The sequence below is a fragment of the Raphanus sativus genome, chromosome 2 (assembly GCF_000801105.2).
Source record: "Raphanus sativus cultivar WK10039 chromosome 2, ASM80110v3, whole genome shotgun sequence".
NCBI classification, from domain to species: domain Eukaryota; kingdom Viridiplantae; phylum Streptophyta; class Magnoliopsida; order Brassicales; family Brassicaceae; genus Raphanus; species Raphanus sativus.
The window spans coordinates 11576472-11596760 of NC_079512.1; the positions used below are offsets into that span (position 1 = coordinate 11576472).

General features: G+C 31.0%; 2 protein-coding genes across 2 annotated transcripts; one reads left to right on the forward strand and one right to left on the reverse strand.

Moving 5' to 3' along the window:
• The first annotated feature begins 436 nt into the window (after positions 1-436).
• LOC108841227 (putative cysteine-rich receptor-like protein kinase 39) lies at positions 437-3130 on the forward strand. The gene is made up of 7 exons (XM_018614008.2): positions 437-1328; positions 1413-1538; positions 1616-1749; positions 1828-2038; positions 2113-2350; positions 2446-2584; positions 2665-3130. The coding sequence occupies exons 1-7, from the start codon at positions 488-490 to the stop codon at positions 2944-2946; spliced, it is 1971 nt and encodes a 656-aa protein (XP_018469510.2). The 5' UTR covers positions 437-487; the 3' UTR covers positions 2947-3130.
• Positions 3131-7671: 4541 nt separating this feature from the next.
• On the reverse strand, positions 7672-9558 carry LOC108833936 (protein PHR1-LIKE 1-like). Its single transcript, XM_018607324.2, has 6 exons — positions 9444-9558; positions 9126-9202; positions 8959-8995; positions 8669-8792; positions 8425-8536; positions 7672-7848 (listed from the first exon to the last, which is right to left on the reverse strand). Exons 1-6 carry the CDS (start codon positions 9556-9558, stop codon positions 7693-7695), a joined length of 621 nt encoding a protein of 206 aa, XP_018462826.2. The 3' UTR covers positions 7672-7692.
• Positions 9559-20289: the final 10731 nt, after the last annotated feature.

A 20289-nucleotide genomic window follows, 5' to 3' on the forward strand; every position in this document is an offset into this window, starting at 1 on the left:
ATTAAGAAGATGATTAACACAGGATCAGAATTGTTAAGTAATGTTTCTAACTGCAGTTCACATCCATATATTATTGACCCAAGATTGCAGCTGACCCTACAAAACATACAAAAATCATATTCAAGCCGCCGACGACCAACGATTGTGATTTGTGAGCATTTCTTTGACTAGGACAAAAATATTAATAATAATTAAAAATTACACAAATATTAGATTTCACTCATAAAATATCAAGTGTCGTATGTCCTGTACTAGGTAGTTAATTTAAAATTTATGTAATGGTATATGTTAAAAATTGTTATTTTAAAGATTAGAAACTCACTCTAATAAACTCACAAGTTGGTTGGTGATGATCTTAGGAAGTCAAGCATTACACGTCTTCTCATATTATCGGTATAAATATATCAGAGCTCTAAAAATCGATAACTTCCTGGCATTGGCAATCACGAAATAATACAAGAAAAATAAAAGTTGATATACTAAAAAAATGAGGAAATGCTCTGCGTTGATGATCTTTCTCTTTTCTTTTCTTCTTCTTGCCCTTCAAAACCTCGAAGTCGTTAGCGCCGTCGGGTGTGCCGGAAACTTTTTCAACGCTAGCAGCATCTTCCGTCAGAACAGGGACGATATCTTCTCTACCCTTGCTGATAAAGTCATTGCCAACGGTGGATTCTACAACGCTTCACTCGGCAACAGTTCCAACAGAGTTTACGCTCTTGCCCTCTGCCAAAGAGGCTACGACCAGCAAGCTTGTTCCAACTGTGTCCAAAGCGCGTTTCGGGGTATACAAACGAACTGTCCAGACCGCATGGATTCGTTCACGTGGGACAAAGACGTTGAAGACAATGTATCTTGTCTTGTACGTGCCTCAAACCCCTCAACTTTCGGGAAACTCGAGCTTAGACCTGCTATTATATACCCAAGTCCACTTAGTATTGAGACATCTAAAAACATGACCATTTTCGAACAAGAGTGGGATGGGATGGTTAACGGGACTGTCGAGGCAGCCACGGATACTGAAACTTCCTCCGTAAGTAAGTACTTTGGTGCGCGAAAAGCCGAGTTTACCGAGTTTCCAAATGTTTACATGCTGATGCAATGCACACCGGACATAACTTCTCAAGATTGCAAGACATGTTTAAGAGAATGCGTGACGTTATTTAAAAACCAGTTTTGGGGAAGACAAGGAGGCGAGGTCAATCGTCCGAGCTGTTTTTTCAGGTGGGATTTTTATACGTTCCATGGGGCTTTTGGTAATGTTACTAGAGTTCCTGCGCCTCCAAGACCTCCGGCTCAGGAAAAGGGGAGCTCTGGAACCGAAAAGAAAGGTATTTCAATTAAGTTCAAGAACTGCTAAACTTTGTAAGTATGATATATTGGTTTACAGACTAAAAAGAGTTAGTAATTTTCAGGAAGAAGCACAAGGTCTTGGGTAATCATAGCGGTATTTGTGGTTCTTACTTTGATAAATATTCTGGTATTTATCGGTCTCATAAAGTTCTTTGCTGGGAGGAGAAGATCAAACAACGGAAACAATAGTAAGTGTACCTTGTTTCTTGCTTCAATCAACCTTATAATAGAGAGAGAGAAAGACTTATTTTTGTTTTTCTTATAGTTGGTAGTGCAGAGTACTCTGAAGCTGATGGTCAATTTATGCTACGGTTTAATCTTAGTATGATCTTGACGGCTACTGATGACTTCTCGTCTGAAAATAAGCTTGGCCAAGGTGGATTTGGTACTGTGCATAAGGTATAAATAACATTCTTGTAATAATAAATGATTGGTCTTGGTTTTGTATAGGTAATATATCTTGAAAACCGGTTTCAGGGGATATTACCAAACGGGCAAGAGATAGCGGTAAAGAGATTAGCTAAAGGTTCAGGACAAGGAGATATAGAGTTTAAGAATGAGGTTTCACTCTTGACAAGGCTACAACATAGGAATCTGGTGAAGCTTCTTGGGTTCTGTAGTGAAGGAGATGAAGAAATTCTTATCTACGAGCTTGTCCATAATTCAAGTCTTGACCACTTTATCTTTGGTGAGCCTTTGAAAGAACCATTTTGTATTAGTCTTAGAAACTTGTATAAAAAAATGTTTATTTTAACTGTGCAGATGAAGAGAGACGTTCACTTCTTACCTGGGAGGTGAGATTCAGAATTATAGAAGGCATTGCTCGAGGTCTTCTCTATCTTCATGAAGATTCTCAGCTGAAGATTATTCACCGAGACTTGAAAGCAAGCAACATCCTGTTAGATGCTGAGATGAACCCTAAAGTAGCAGACTTTGGGACCGCGAGGTTGTTCGAGCCTGATGAGACTCGAGCTGAAACAAGACGAATAGCTGGAACCCGGTAAGATATATCTACCAGCCTTGAAAACACATAAAGATATAGACTTTTAGACAATCTTGGGTCGAATATTCATTAATTGTTTTGCATAAATGCAGTGGATATATGGCTCCTGAATACCTGAATCACGGACAAATCTCAGCTAAATCTGATGTATATAGCTTCGGTGTTATGCTTCTAGAGATGATATGTGGGGAAAGAAACAATAGCTTTCAAGGAGAAGGACTTGCAGCTTATGTAAGCTTATTTCCTCCTTTTTCTTGGATCTTACAGACCTCTCTGTAGAAAATGTAAAACATGTATTTTCTTGGGTGCAGGCATGGAAGAGATGGGTTGAAGGAAAGCCTGAGATTATAATTGATCCTTTACTGACGGAGCGCCCGATAAACGAGATCATTAAGTTGATCCAGATTGGTTTATTGTGTGTTCAAGAGAATGCAGTAAAGAGACCAACTATGAGCTCGGTAATAGTTTGGTTTGGCAGTGAGACTACCATCATTCCTTTACCTAAAGCTCCTGCTATGAGTGGAAGTCAATGTCAATCTGAAGATGGTACAATGTCAATGAGTAATGTCTTCACGGAGTTGAGTTCTCGTTGAATAATAATATAGTGAATCAAAAAGTTGTTCAAGATATGTACATTGCACCTCTTCAAAAAAAAAAAATATGTACAATGTATATGCCATCTAAAAACGGATATTGCCTCCCTTTTGTTTCCTCATTTATAAGATGTTTTGAGTGAACTATAAATATTCAACATTTCCTAAGTTTTTTTTTTTAAACTTACTTTGACACTAATGTAAAATTTATTCATACTCATTTTTCAGCAAGTGTGACTTCTTATTTCATAATCTGATAACTAAAATGAGATATCTAAATGGTGTTGCGGCTGATTAGCTATGAATGGAGAATATCTTGAGAGGCAAGTCTCTTAGTTCGTATCCTTCATTGCCCTAATGGACAATCCTCTGTTTTCGAGTTGCTTATCATGATTGTTTGTAATAAAGGAGTTAGGATTTCTACATGCCTTCTTGAGTTTCTGCTCTCCACAGGCCATATAATGTTGCTTGAAAGCATGCTAGATCAAAAACAAAGAGTTATGTTCTCATTGTGATTCAGATATAATCGATAGTAGAGTGTTTGTTGGAGGAGGGTATCACCCCCACTCATTCACCCCACTCCAAACCCAGTCCTAGAATTCTGCTTAATAGTCCAAAGGCTCGTCAAGAGGACAAAAGGCCCAACAAGAATGAGGATCTATCTCGAGCTCGGAGGAGAATCAATGACGACCTGATTAAGGCAACAAAAAAGACAAAGAAAATCAGAACACTAAAGACGGCATTGATTGCACCAGATACACGCCGAAAACCACGTCAGCGTTACAATCGTCCCTCAAACAGTTATAAAAGGACGACAAAGGAAAAGGAGAAGTGGAGGCCAAGCTTCTTGTATCTAAAATATACTTATTTTGCTTTCGAATTCACATGCATTCATACACCTTTTGTTCATTATTGTTGACATTGTAAAGAACCACCCTCAATCACCAAGTTAATACAAGTTTATTCAGTTTTTATCAAAGAGTGTTTTTTGAATAAAATATCGATTTTTAGGATTCAAAGAGAGATTCTTTGTTGTTCTATTGATTTCGTGAGTCTAGTTTGTTTGTAAAATCACATCGATCCATCATCCCATCAGATTGAGAGATTCAATCAAACCTTCATCCACAAATCCATTTTAATCCATCTTTTGATCAAGGTGAGAGTGATACACATCCAGCAGCTTGATTCCGTTTTATCTATCATTTTCTTTAGTTTATTTTATCTGTTTTATTCATATCATCAACCGCATGCCATCCATCTTCCATTTGTTTCAGATTATCAAGTCAGATTCTAGTCTTAACGACCAATCAGCCACATCTTTGGTTGATCCGATTTGAACTCTATCAACCATTTGGACGACCCCATTTTGGGCTGTATTATCTTCACCACCTTCTCCTCGACTACAAAGATCATCAGCCGAGAACTAGCGAAAGAAAGAATTCTTTCATGACAAGGAGAAGAACATGCTTCTCTTTTACTCGGCACAACTGAGAGAACAATGGAGACGAGACGACTCAAACAGTTCAGATTCAAGCCGTCATGGTCTTGCCGACCTAAGCTCTCAAACAAGGCCTTGCTTCTTCCAGGGATCTCTTTGACGAGCATACCGTATCCGGCACAAGCTCCGCAAGAGTTCACAGTCCGGTTCATGTGCCTCCGTTCAAGCTTCATCATCGGTGGTTGCTAGCTGCCGAGCAACAATCATGCTGGTCACGCCTTTCTTCTCGGCAACGACATGAGGAAAACAGCTCAGCAGCACCTCTCTTAGACGATAATTGATTATCATCTCAACAAATCGACAAAAAAAATATCTTGGGCCTCACAATAAGAAGCAAAAGTTGAAGCCCAGCAAACAAATCATCAACTCGTAAAAAGAAGAGAGGCATCAACTCGTCAAACGGTTAGTTTTGTTCGATGGGCCAGCCCACACATCAAAACTCAAACACAAGGCCGAGTAAAACACGTCTTTTCCAAGACAATGAGTGTACAAAAACTCGTGAATCACGGTTACTCGTCACTTTCACTTGTCCAAAAAAGTGACAAAAAGCCAAGTTGCATTTTGTCACTCGAAAAAAAGAAACAAGTAAATGCATATCAAAGTCACTTTTACTTGTCAAAAAAAAAAATGAAAAAAGCCAAATTGCGTTTTGGGACTAAAAAAACGAGTAAATGCACTTCGCAGCCACTTTTACTCAGCAAAAAAAAAATGACAAAAAGCCAAGTTGCGTATTCATTCGGGCACGAGTTTTCACTTCATTCGGGCACGAGTTTTCACTTGCCTAGTGAGGGTGAGGTTACTCTCCATGCATGACTGCAGTTACTCTCCGTGTGTGAGTTTACTCTCCATGCGTGAGTTTACTCTCTGTTTGTGAGTTCAATCTCACACGTGGGTTTACTTTCCATGCATGAGTTTAAAAGAGTAAATGCACTTTACAGTCATTTTTACTTGGACAAATAGCACTGAGTCCATTTTTTTATAAACCTTTTTCGTAAAATTTGTAAAGATCATCTTTATCTCTCTCAATGAACTGAGAGCTTACTGTTGGATATGGGCTTTGCACCCAACAAAACCCATAAGATAATGGGCTCATACCATTTAAAGGGAGATCATTAGGAAGTTCTAGACATCTTCCTTCTATAAATAAAGAGGTATTCATTCTTTGAGAAGGATCGTTTTTCCATCTCTTACCTCTTTTCTTACTTTTTAGAGAAAAACATCACGTGCTTTCTTCTAATGCTTTCTTCTAAGCATTTTTGATCCTTTGTTGTAGAACTACAATAAGCTTGATCCTTTTTGGGGGTATGTAGGCCTTTCACCGGGTCCAGCCACAATCATTTAACTCTTTTTAGTCTCCATCAATCCAGTTCAAGCTCAGCATAAAGGTTTCTCATAATCCCACAATCGAAATATGTCTACTTCTATTACAACACCGTTTTCATATTAAACCCATAAACGGAAGAGGTGACCGATAATAAACTAAATAGTACGACCAGGCAGGATGGAGTTGAAGGTTGATTGGCGGAGGCCGGTTTGAGCAACTAGGGCAGTAGAGAGACCAATTTCGAGGAGATGTTATAAAGTATATGAAAAGATGAGTTTTTTTTAGTTGAAGAGTTCCGCCGCTGAAGAGTAAAAAAATATAAGAGGGTTAACGGAGGAGTTACCAATCGGGCCACTAATAGAGAATTGATTCAATACGAGAAGATGTAGAGATTAAGGAAGAGAAACTGCAATCAAAAATAAAAAGGGTTACTTTGTGTTTCGAGATTTGTCTGAAGCAATGGAGAAAAACCCTACTCCCTCTGTTTCTGAAAGTAAGATTTTCTGAAGTTTTTACGTTTATTAAGAATACAATAAATATTTGCAATTTAGTTTATTATTTATTTTTTACACACTTTCCAATAACTATCTACCAATAAAATTTAAGCAATTCAAATATTTACAATTAATGTTTCTCAAAAATATACAAAAATACCTTAAAAATAGAAAATCTATCTTTGTGGAACAAAAATAAAATCTAAAAAATTCTACTTTCAAAAACGGAGGGAGTATATTTTTTTCTCAACTAAGTTTACTGAACTAAGAAAAAATAATACATTTCAATTGAGTATTTTCTTTAATTTCTAGGACGAAGAAAATTTGATATTACCCTTTCTTGGATAAATCTATTAGATATTAATCTATACTAGCTATTAAAAGTTTTGAACATAATATTTTTTTTGAGTAAGACCCATACTGCTAGACGTGGACGCCTTTAAGAGAGATCAAACTCAACTATTATATATACTGTTGTGAACAGCCGTCGTTTAGGTTAGAAAAAGAATAGAGAAGAAAACGTGTTGAGGCAAATACCCGTTTAGAGTTTCTTATTAATGATGTGATAATAATTTACAAACCCTTAGACCCATATTTATACAGCCTCAAAAACCCTATTTTCTTTTCCCAATAGAAATAGTAATTTTCCTAAACCGAAAAGGCATACCGAACGAGTGCTGGGCATTTTACTGGTACATCAGAGATTTAAGACACACAGATGCAACATATACAATTGTGAATGTATTTAAACAATACTCATATCTTAATGAGGGGATTACTCGATGATGACTACTCTACGGATTGGAATATCATCACAACTATCATCAAAGACTCCAACTTCGCATGAGTGTTAAGTTTCGATTAGTTCATAGTCTATCACCGGATGTTCCGTTGTTCACTCGAGTGGTCGATTTTAGGGGTCTAAGAGACGGTGTTTTCCGAGCTGTGGAGAATACTTTTTCTCAGTGGGTAGAATTACAACAAAGTAGAAGATCGGCTAGCGTAAGATCCATCTATGTGTTTCTAGGTGATATTAGATCACTTTGTTTGTAAATGCATGTGGTTGAATCCTCTTTGGTTAAAATCATGTACTACTACTTTGGCTAATGAAAGTTGAAGTTGAGCAAAAAGAAAAAAGATTCCAACTTCGATCAGACCAAGCTATTTATAATAAGGTATGCCTTCCAAGCAGCAGTCCACAGCGTTTGGCATGAAAGAAATGGTGACATGTAAATGTTTATTTTGGTTTACCACTGACAACGCATAGATGATATAGGGAAAGAAACGACATACAGTCGTCGGTTTAAAATCTCATTAGAAAGACACCAGCATGCAATGGTGTTCACTGTATTCATAAATTATTAAAAACATAATTTAAATACATGCATAAACAAGATACATTCCGACGGTTTCTGCATCGAATTCCAGTTTTAAGGCTTGAGACCAAGAGTGAGCTCAAGGGACAATTCTTCTTCACATTTGGAAGCTTTTATCGAGTTTAGTGACACAGTAACAACATTACCATCATCTCGTGTATCACAAACAATTTTACCATTGTCATCATCAGCTCTACGTCTAACTCGGACCTGTCAAAGCAAAAGTATAGAACTAATTATTTCTAAACTTACATGTCTACTTTTGTAAGCTGAGAAGGACAAATGCTGGATAAGATGATATCAAAATCCTTTTCATGTTAGTTTCAAAAAAAAAATTCCTTTTCCTGTTTCCACTGTTGCAAAAAAACATTATTTTCTAATTAATAATTTATTGAAATTAAATACGCTTCACTTTTATCTCCATGTCAATACTAGACGAACAAACTGCATAAGCATTATACTGTTATCAACTAATAAAACATTAATTTAACAAAAATAAATAAATATTCAATAAATACTTCTGAAAAAAAGAAAAGTATATAAACATAGTAGACAATTTCGATAAACCATATATAATTAAGCAATACAATTGAAAATATATATTGTGGTGTGTGTATATATATGGCATGTTGAAATTATATATGTATATATATGTCATGTTGAAATTGTCTATGTATATATGGCATGTTAAAATAGTAATAAGAGAAATTTTACTATTGATGACTAACAGAACAATCTGGTAGTATATCAACGATACAGCGACAAAAAAATGCTTCGAAAATTTACCCTTGAAGATTCATAGAGAGACTTGCAAGTAAAATATTCACTTGGTGCGTCTTTAATTCCATTACTTGATTCTCCAAATGTTATTATTTTCTCATACATTTCGTCTTCTTGCCTTCAATAAATTCATAGAAAATTTTATACATATGTAATTGTGTTTCTCATTTAAACCCAGAAGTATATATTAATAAGTTAAAAAGGTAGTATATATTAATAAACAAACTTTTAATTAATAATTAGACGATACCTTGGTTGATTTTGGAAAAGGTTGGCACTGCCTCGAAGACGTTGATAGTTATGAAGGTACTGTTGAAACTGCCACCAAGTCACTTGTCCTGTCACTCTAACACTTCTCTTTGCTAATATCTCGTCTGCCATATATTTCATGTGTTTATATATGCATACATATATATATATATATAAGCATTATGTTGAATATCATTATATATGCATGCTCCTGCCGTCCTAAACCAATACATACAATACACCTACATCATCGTATAATGTTAGATTGAAATGTAAATTATATTTTTTTACCTTGCATGGATTCTTCCAACTTCATGCTCCTATACATCTGTTGGAAAGTAACTAAGAGATATGGTTCAATATCAAAACTAAAATCTAAAAAGCAAGATTTTTACAAAAAGAAATCTGTAAAGTATGATGCTGTTCATAAATACAGATATAATGATTTATGTTAGGACCTGGAGATGACTCTTCACATGTGATATTGTGAGTCCTCTCACATCCATTAACTGTAAAACCATCTTAGGAGTTGCTCCTGCATTTTTTCAGAAGGATAATAAATTTGTAAATATCTTGATTTTGAGTGAAACGAAATCAAAGAGGGTCTTTACTACAAGAATTTAAAAGCAATAACCTCACAAGAATAGAATTTCCATGGTTGATAAAATTTACTAGAGAACTGTTTTTTTTTACTAGAAAAAATTGAATTTGAAAAATTTCTTCATTCTTGAGATAATTAGTAACAATAATTTTAGAAGAGAAAGGAAACTGCTTACTATGTTCTCCACCGAGTTGTTCAACGGCTTGAACAAAAGAGTTGTGAAGATCACAATTCCAACGCAGCCGCGGCACTTTTGACCTAACATATGATCTAACGATAGGGGTCTTCATCGTTTCTTTTCCTAATCTTACAATTTGTTCGAAAACTCTCGGTCGATTCAATATGGTTGCATCGAATCAAAAAGGGGTGAAGGGAACTACTAGAGAGTTCTCTATTTTCAGATAGGCAAAAGTTTTCTTGGACTAATTGTCTCGTAACCTTTGCCTTATTTTTTTACTTTCTCATTATTCTAGTGGGAAAAAAACAGGAAGTATAGACCTTTAAAAGGATATCAAATTATTTTAAAATTGGTGTTGTGATTTGTCATGTACTGGTGCTTTTTGTCGATATATTTTCCGTTTCTATGAATTCCTTTGTATAATAGAGTACAAATTGCTCGACACCTTCAGTCTTGTTTCTTGTGATAATAATATACTAGGTAGTTATCTGTGCCATGCGCAAAATGAAATAACTGATTAAATTATTTATTTTAAGTTGTAATAAAAAATGCCATGCACAAAATGAAATAACTGATTAAATTATTTATTTTAAGTTGTAATAAAAAATATGTCATACATTTTTTTAAGGATGAGCATTCAAATATCTGTTCGGATTTAGTTAATATATTCAGATTTTAGATTTTGATGTTTAGAGTTAAAATTTAAATATGATTCGGATATTTACAATTTTTTGTTTGAATATGGTTTGAATTTGGTTCGAAGGATTGCATGTTCATTTCAGGTTCGAGTTTGGGTACATTTTTTAATTATGTAATTTTTTTTTAAATCCAAATATACTTAATCCTCAAAATCCAAAAATAAAAATAATATAAAATATAAAAATTTAAATAATATAAGATTAAATACTTAAATTTACATAAAAATAGTTTAATTTAAATATTTTAAATGGAGAAAATAATATATTTTTAACATTTTGAACATATTTTATGTAATTTCATATAAATTAGTATCTAATAGATGTAAAATTTAAAAGAACTAATATATTTAAGTATATAATTGTGTTTAGATCTTTTCGGTATCCAAAATATTTTAGTTTGGATTGGATTCGGATCTGGTTATCCGGATATTAATCTTTAGATCCATTTGAGTACTTTATATGTTTTAATTTGTGTTTAGTATTACTTTCAAATCAAGTTTAGTTCGGTTCTTCGGATCCAAATATTTTATCCAAACTTATTTTCTTCTACTAATATAAAAAACTAAATCAATGTAAAACTAATATGTTGGACTTATTTTACATACATAATTATTGGACCACACTTTAAGAATACTAATAAAATGGTTGGGCGTGGTGTCAATAGTGTTGGGTAAGATGTAGTCTATAACCAATAACATGTATTTTTATAAAAATATTGGTAAATATAATAAAAACAAAATATAATCGAGTGAAATGGGTTAGAGTTGCCTCAGAAATAATGTGATCTCTTCACTCGATACATGAATTATGTTTTCAATCGATTTCTTGAATTTCTTTTTTTTTAAGCTTATTTGATTTCTGAATTTTTTCTACAACCTGATTATGTTTCTAATTCTTGGTTTGATATGAAAATTCTGTAAAGAAAAATAATATTTTCCTAAACTTAGATCTATCTTTGTGTGGTGTTTTTACATAAATTTTCTTAATTCATAACCAATCATAATTATCTGTTTATTTTGTATGCATAAACCTCAACTATGGCCAAGTTCGGCAAAATACAGAACTTTTTCAATTTCTAAAAACATTCTCATTCTGACATTTTAGTTGATGTAAATCTTAATGATTTTGTAGTTTATTTCTTTCAATGATATTATTTAGTACTTATCTGGAGAGAACTTGAATTCACTAATACAAAAATTAATAATACAAAAACTAAAAAAATTAATTAAAAAATTAGTGTATGAACACATTAAATTGTCTGCGATAGAATTAAAAATTTTGTGTGTGAGCGCATTAATTACAAAATAAATATGAGACTGACACGTAAGCATTTTGTGTTAATGTGTGTGAACACATTTTGTAAAATGTTTCTCTTTTAATATATAAGGGATATGAGAACTTTTAAAACACTCAAACCAAAAAATAAAGCAATTATATCCGTTTCATATTAAGTGTCTTTGTAGAGAAACATTTTGTTACAAAATAAGTGCCGTTTTACATTTTTAATGCATAATTTATTATTTTTATTTTCCAATTTATTTTTCTATTGATTGAAATATGAGTAAGTTTATGGATAATGATATTTTTATATAAACGATATATAAAATGAAATAATTTCTTAATATGTGCGTTTAACTCTAAAACGATACTTAAAATGAAACGAAAAAAATACTACTTGTTTTTTTCAAACACCGATAGAAACCAAAAAGAAAGGCAGGTTTGTTAAATGAGACCTCATCTACCATATATATATCATTTTAGCCAACTTAAAATAAATATATATATATATATCATTCTGAGCCAAATGATTTAGATAATCAAATAGTATTGTAAACAACAAATAAATCATATAATATAAGTGAACTATCAATATTTTATGAAAATAAGGAATGATGGAATTTCAGGGTTTTGCATAAATCCTTGACTATTTTTATTGTCTTTCATATCATGACAAAATATTGGTCAGAAGAATCCTCCATTTAAACAAATATTTATCTTCTCTTCAAGAATATAATGAACCTAAATGATTCAAATTCGCATTAAACATAATACCAAACATGCTAACTAAGACAAATTATCTACTACTTAACTAAAACAAAATATAACTTTAAATAAAGAGAGATATCTAAATATCATGTACTGGTCAGAAATATAAATTTATTTAATATTTTCAATATATCTAGGAAATGATTAAAATTACTGAAGTGCAGTTAGAAGAGTACTATATATTTAACCACGTGTCAGTGGTCAAGTGGTATGTGTTCCCTCCTGTTGTCCGCAAGGTCGAAGTTTCGAGGCTACCTCTTGCAGATTTGTGGTGATTATCTTGAGGGACCTTTAGGCCCAATACGGAGAAGCCCAGATCTACTGCGCGTGGTCACTTGTGGCTTAACATGGGATGATCACCAGCCCTCCTGGATGCCTTCGGCGGGCTCTCTGGCGGACAATGCCCAGATTTCCGAGACGGTCATTAGGCGCTCGAATTCCTCTCGAGGCATTCGGATACCAGGGTCATCAAAAAAAAAGTATTATATATTTATGTTTTCTTAACCATGCACTATATATTGATTATCTAGTATTTAAAATAATAAAATAACTTTAAGAATTATGCAAATAGCCAAAGAAAGAGACTTAGAGCATGATTATTGGAAATTTTTAGCGGAATATAAAAACCGTGGATTAACTTTTAACTAGAAAAGGTAAAAGACAGCTCTTAAATAAGACTAGATTTTGACCCGTGCGTCCGCACGGGTATTCTATTTAGTTTTTATATTTTTTATTTCTTTTTAATATGTTTTAATATATTTACTAACTATTTAGCATGGAAAGTTATTTTTTTATTTTTATCAAATTAATTAAAACATACTTTTCACCTTTTTGTTCACAAATATGTGTGCTGATTTATTTATAATATTATGGATTACTAATTGTTTTTTTATTTTTTAATCTGTAAGAACTATTAGTACTACTTACTTAGTATATGTACTAATTATTTTAAATAATAATTGGAAAAAATAAAAAATGGTATATTCAAAAACCGAAATATTTCCATGCTAAATAAAAAACGATATCTAATCATATAACGTAAAATTCACTAATATTATAAAATAAATAAATTTATTAATTTTTTGGTATAAAACTGAATAAATAAAAAATCAACAGTATATAAACCGAACCAATCTAAAGTAAATATGGTCTTAGTATGGTAGCTATTTTTATAAACCAAAATACCCAAAAACCCGAAACCGAACAAATGGTTGGATTGAACATCTAGATGCAAGCCTAGAGAAATATAATGTAATACTCCATTTTTAAAGAAATCCCTCCTAATACACTAATATCTACCTTAATAAATGATTGTCAAATTTTTAGGAATCTTTTGATGAGATAGTTAAGGTTCATTTATTTTCAAATAATTACCAATACGTTGATTTTAAATATTGTTAATGTTAGATATATTAGCAATTTATATCTGAAAAATAAAATTTGACAAAAAAATATATCTGAAAAATAAAATTAATTACCAACTGGAACAAAATTCATCACGTGTGATAGCCAAGTAAGACCTCATAATGGGTTATAATTAAATTAACCAAACATTTTAATTAAAGAAACAAAAACTCATTAAACCTAGTGGCAATCTCTTAAATTTTTTGTGGAAAACTAAGGGATAAGTACTATTTTTACTTTCCTTTTAATAGTTTAGATATTTACCGCATAAGTTTATAAGGAGTAGATTATTAATAATTGAATATTTTCTTATAACTATTACATCTAAATTTTTTTATGTGCTAAATAATTTATACTATATGATTTAGTATGGATTTTTGTGTTTTTATTATTAAAAATAATTTAAATTTACGATATGATTTATGGATTTTTGTATTTAGATTAGTAAACATAAGTTAAATTAACATATGATTTTGGTTTTAGTATACGATTTTAGTATGGATTTTTGTATTTCAGAAGTGCTTTAAATTTACATATATAATGTAACCAAAGGAACATTTTAATTGCTATTATAAAAAAACAAATTCATTAAATAATAAGTTTTCTTTTATCCAAATTATCATCACTTTACATTTTCAATGATCCTTATCTGCACACACGTTGAAATATTTTTTTAAAGAAATGAAAGATTGCAATCTTTTAATTTGATGTAATAGCTAAATATTAGGAAACTCATTTGAGATTTTTAAGGAAAATTCTATATATTATTTTTTTGTAAATTTTTTTTGTTAATTAAAAATAGAGTGGCATTCACTTGTAATTATTGAACAAAACTAAGGGTTATTTCTTTTTTGTACTTCAATTTTAATAGTTTAAGATTTATTAATTTTTTGGTATAAAACTGAATAAATAAAAAATCAACAGTATATAAACCGAACCAAACTAAAGTAAATATGGTCCTAGTATGGTAGCTATTTTTATAAATCAAAATACCCAAAAACCCGAAACCGAACAAATGGTTGGATTGAACATCTAGATGCAAGCCTAGAGAATAAATATAATGTAATACTCCATTTTTAAAGAAATCCCTCCTAATACACTAATACCTACCTTAATAAATGATTGTCAAATTTTTAGGAATCTTTTGATGAGATAATTAAGGTTCATTTATTTTCAAATAATTACCAATACGTTGATTTTAAATATTGTTAATGTTAGATATATTAGCAATTTATATCTGAAAAATAAAATTTGACAAAACAAAATATCTGAAAAATAAAATTAGTTACTAACTGGAACAAAATTCATCACGTGTGATAGCCAAGTAAGACCTCATAATGGGTTATAATTAAATTAACCAAACATTTTAATTAAAGAAACAAAAACTCATTTAAACCTAGTGGCAATCTCTTAAACTTTTTGTGGAAAATTAAGGGATAAGTATTATTTTTACTTTCCTTTTAATAGTTTAGATATTTACCGCATAAGTTTATAAGGAGTAGATTATTAATAATTGAATATTTTCTTGTAACTATTACATTTAAATTTTTTTATGTGCTAAATAATTTATACTATATGATTTTAGTATGGATTTTTGTGTTTTTATTATTAAAAATAATTTAAATTTACGATATGATTTATGGATTTTTGTATTTAGATTAGTAAACATAAGTTAAATTAACATATGATTTTGGTTTTAGTATACGATTTTAGTATGGATTTTTGTATTTCAGAAGTGCTTTAAATTTACATATATAATGTAACCAAAGGAACATTTTAATTGCTATTATAAAAAACGAATTCATTAAATAATAAGTTTTCTTTTATCCAAATTATCATCACTTTACATTTTCAATGACCCTTATCTGCACACACGTTGAAATATTTTTTTAAAGAAATGAAAGATTGCAATCTTTTAATTTGATGTAATAGCTAAATATTAGGAAACTCATTTGAGATTTTTAAGGAAAGTTCTATATATTATCTTTTTGTAAATTTTTTTGTTAATTAAAAATAGAGTGGCATTCACTTGTAATTATTGAATAAAACTAAGGGTTATTTCTTTTTTGTACTTCAATTTTAATAGTTTAGATTTTACTAAGCACCCCCAAAAATCATGCTCTTACTATAGTAATTTATAAACTTCTTAAACTGTCTTAACAATATAAACAATGAACTCTTATATAATGAATTTTATAAGCAGTGCTATCATTATGTTCATTAATGAAAACATTTTCTGTATTCAAACAACATAAATAATGTACTGGGAAGATACCCAGAATAATCATAAATGCAATTAAAGTTCATACACAAGAAAACGGAAATTAATAACAATTTCAATTTAATATTATTGTTTTGTAACGGACGCGACTTGGTCCTTCTCATTCTCTCCAAAATGCCAAAGAATAACCTCGTAACTCGGGAATATTCTTATTCAAAGCGGTGTTTTAAAAGTTGCCACTCCGTTGAAGTCTAATGATCACTGTTCAAATTTTCTTCAGTTTTAACCAGGTCAACCCGAATTCATCCAATATATATAGAGTCAGAGAGATGGTTTCAGCAGATAACCCTAATTACAAATCTTGTTATTTGTTAATTAGTTTTAAAACATACGATGTTTTAAATGAGTTTTAAAACATACGATTTTTTATATTGTTTTTACCCTTCAAAAAAAAACATACGATCACATTCAGTACTTCTTCCGTTTCTATATAATTATCATTTTGACATTTTTCGCACCGACTAAAAAACGAAGAAAATATACGTAAGTTAGTTATTAATTACACATTTGTAATCAATAGATGTATTAAATTTGTGTAATGCATGTATATAAGTTGACGGAATGTACGAAGCTAAATAAATAGATTACTATTTTCAAAAAAAATATAAACAAATAGAGAATTTGAAAACATTGTTAAAAAGAAAAACATTGTTTTGTTTTGTCCCATGCAGGAACGTAACTTCCGCTTATGAGAGAAGCGTTGCATGTTTGTTAGCGAACACTAAAAATTATTTCCATCATTTTATTTTAGTCAACAAGAATTCTCATTTCATTTTCTTTTGGAAAAACTGAATTTCTCATTTCATTTCCCATTGTTTAGATGCTTTCCTTCAAATGGACTATACCTCATATTAAAGTATTTACTCTCTCTCTCTCTCTCTCTATATATATATATATATATTAGGGTCAACCCGCCCTACAAACGGGAAGTTATTGAAAAAATATTATTTATGAATTTATATTAATTTTATGAAGCATTTTTAAAAACTGTAGGTTGATAACGATATTATAAACAAACAGAAAATAAATAGAATTTAGTCAGTTTAAAAAAAATGAAAAAAGGAATTCAGAGATCATGTTATTATTTTTAATAAATATTTTTGGATTGAGTTAATGACAATAACCATCGAAGAACAGTCTAATATAATTGGATTAATGATGTCCTTCATATGTATATAATTATGCAATGATCATGCGAGAGAAATATGTTAATGAAAAACTTATATTATCTAAGCCAAAACAACATTTTGTTAGTGTGGGTAGCTTAGTCTGTGTATGTTTTAATTAAAATGTTATAGTTTTCTCCTAATAAAAATCATACTTCAACCTTCCCACCACTCTTTAAATTAAAAACGATATGTCGTTATTAACTCTTGTTTTCAAACTACATGAAGAAAAAACAGAGTAAATAGTAGTGGACTTTACTGGAACTGCATAGAACTTAAAATCAAAATGGCGTAGGTAACAACTTCTCCTAATTCCACTTTTTCATATAGTTTCCATTCTCTCCAGTTATGGTAGCTACGTTGTTATTTCCCACGGTAGCTACGTTGTTATACTCTCATATATGTGGTTTCTCATTTCTATCTCTAAAAAGTCAAAGCATCATTAACATATGGTTTGCATATTAAAAACTTTATTTATATTTGTTAGAAACAGAGCAATAAGTACTTGAATGACTTGGAAGGAAAATAACTTTAAGTTAAAAGTTCAAACTTAAAAATAATTTATAAGATTGTCGGGAAAAACATAGCTAAATATTGTAAAAAGTTGCAAATGTAGATTTTTGATGTTTATTAAAATCACATGGGCTGCATATATTGGAGAAAAAAAGACAACGGTTTTTTTTGTTGATGAGACCACTTGAAGTTGCTTCAGGTTATTAGCAAGAGATTATCTTGCTCCTTTCTATTAAGCCGCAGAATCTTATAGACGAAGAGGAATGAATATACATTAGGCAAACTACTTAGAGATTCAGGGAGATTTAGGGAAATTTCCTCTGTTCCGCCAATTCAATCTCATGACTGATATTTGGAATATCATCTTCTGCCGTGGCCGGCACTGCAACAATACATCTCTTTGCCACAATAGCTAACGGTGGCTACGTCAGGAGCCAAATCCTGAGGATTTAGAACAATCTTATTCGTATGACAAAACAAAATGCCATGTGAAACAGTGAAGTTGCAGGAGAGTAACTGGTATACAATACCTTTGGAGGAGATGAGTGTATATACATGTCCGAGCAAGAGATTATTGGAAGGACGAAGTAGTTTGATTCGGATGATGCAAAGAGAGCCGCCATGAGGTATAGAGGAGGAGATGAGGAGAGCTGGTGGCCGGGATGAGACTTAAACATCTCACTGGCACTTACTGTAAAGTAAAATCTTTCCAACTTACCGTATGGTCGTTCTAACACCGTCTTTTCCGTCACCACCTCTGAACAGTAAGTACCCCATTTCACGGTGAATAAAAGTGAGATAAAGAAGTGAGAGTAAGGTATATGAAAGCTGCTGATACAAAAAACAAACAGAAGCTTTTTTTTGGGTAAAAACAAACAGAAGCTATTGGGAAAAAATGATAATCATTACATGAACAAATGGTTCTTCCTTAAATAAATATCTGGATAAAAGTTTGATAATCAAGACATGAACAAAATGAGACAGAAGAATTGTGATGATTTTCAATGGATGAGGCCTTACCTTTTCTAATATAAAGCCAATAAACTTATAATAGAAATAGAAAATCGAATCTATTAAGCATTCCAATACAGACGAAACAGAGAGAAAATGATATCAAAAGAGATCAAAATACTAATGCGGAAGACTCATTTGCTGGAATATTTGCCATCTTGATGATAACGCAGGAACCCTGATCACTCTTTTCACTCTAGATTTCCTGATCACTCGGGATTTGATATATTTTCTTTCAAAAAATTCAAGTTTGTTTTACAGGATTTATTATCTTTTTTCTGGTTCAGATTTCATATGATTCTTGTACAATTGGTCTAATTGAAAACTAAGGAACAAAATTTTAGCTAAAGTGAAATTTGTGCAGCATCAAAAGAGATTTTTTTTTGCTAAACTAAAAAAGAAAATATTTACGTGTGTCTCTAATTAGCTGACGAAAAGTCAAACAGAAACTACAAAACCATATAATAAGTTGTATATTCGCCGTTCTGATCAACAAAGTTGGAAAAATATGTATCGTCTACGTGAAAAGAGTAGTCACACTAAAATATATATTGTCAACTTAAATACATGTTTAACGTAGTTTTCCTGCTCTGGAGATTGATCCAAGGTGATGCATAGTTTCTACAAGTAGAGAAACAATTCTAATATTGATTAATAAACACAAAATGAAAATTTTAACAAAAAATCCAAATATAAAAAATGTGGAATTGAAAGAGTATCTCAAATATTCTTGAGAAAATCATTTAAAAACTAATAAAAGATGTGCTGTTCATCAACTCAGTTTCTGTTTGCTTGTTCATATTGTTGTGTTCTAATCATAACATTGAAACACAAAGGCAGATAAACAATCCTGGATTTTCATGTATCTATGAAACCATCGACTAAAGTTGTCAACAGGGGTAAAATATGACAACACTCATCCAAACTTAACATAGCTATCTTTAGTAAAAAAAAAAAATAGCTATCTGCTAACCTTCTCGCGCATATTAACATATGGTGGCGATTGGTTTCAGTGATTTTTTTGGGAATGAAATTTATTCAGAGTTTTGGAATTGGTTTATCTTGGTCTGCTTTTGGAACGTTTTTTGTTTTATTTTTTTGTATTTTTATATATTATTGAAAATTTATATTTATTCTTAAAATGTACGTATTGTGTTATATTATGTATATTCACAAAAATATTATTTGTTGACTAAAATTTTCACCAAATTATAGTCGTATTATGTATTTCTGCTAATTTTATCGTTTCATTTGTATGTAATAGAAAATACAGGTACTGCATCGTTGCACTATATATATATATATATATATATATATATATATATATTAGAAACACTAATCTTTTTCTTTACATATACAATGTCGAAGGTTTTGCAAATTTGAATGACTATTTAAAAAATAATTACCAGATACATTTATAATATTGGTTTTAATTTTGAAAACTGTTAATTAATTAATTTTTCATTTGTTAACTTTTGTAGCGTAAATAATTCATGTATGTATATTTTAAAATATTTCTCTGAAAATATAATTTTTACCACTTGAACCAATAGTCACATACGATAGCAAACTTGACCAAAAATCAATTAATTTGTTAAACTATCTTTTTTCAATATACATGTTATTTAGTTCATCTTTTACATTTGTGTTAAATTATATTTGTTAACCAAAATAAACCAAATTTACACAACTCAAGCGAATCTCTTTTCTTACAACACAGCTAT

Bases quoted from the DNA above. Each gene is read 5' to 3' on its own strand.
- LOC108841227 (XM_018614008.2), top strand. From the start codon at position 488: ATGAGGAAATGCTCTGCGTTGATGATCTTTCTCTTTTCTTTTCTTCTT. The intron at 1,750-1,827 runs GTATAAATAACA...AACCGGTTTCAG, and splicing joins GATTTGGTACTGTGCATAAG to GGGATATTACCAAACGGGCA. The intron at 2,351-2,445 runs GTAAGATATATC...GCATAAATGCAG, and splicing joins AGACGAATAGCTGGAACCCG to TGGATATATGGCTCCTGAAT.
- LOC108833936 (XM_018607324.2), bottom strand. From the start codon at position 9,558: ATGAAGACCCCTATCGTTAGATCATATGTTAGGTCAAAAGTGCCGCGG. The intron at 9,203-9,443 runs GTAAGCAGTTTC...GAAAAAATGCAG, and splicing joins ACAACTCGGTGGAGAACATA to GAGCAACTCCTAAGATGGTT. The intron at 7,849-8,424 runs GTAAATTTTCGA...TTGCTTTGACAG, and splicing joins CTCTCTATGAATCTTCAAGG to GTCCGAGTTAGACGTAGAGC.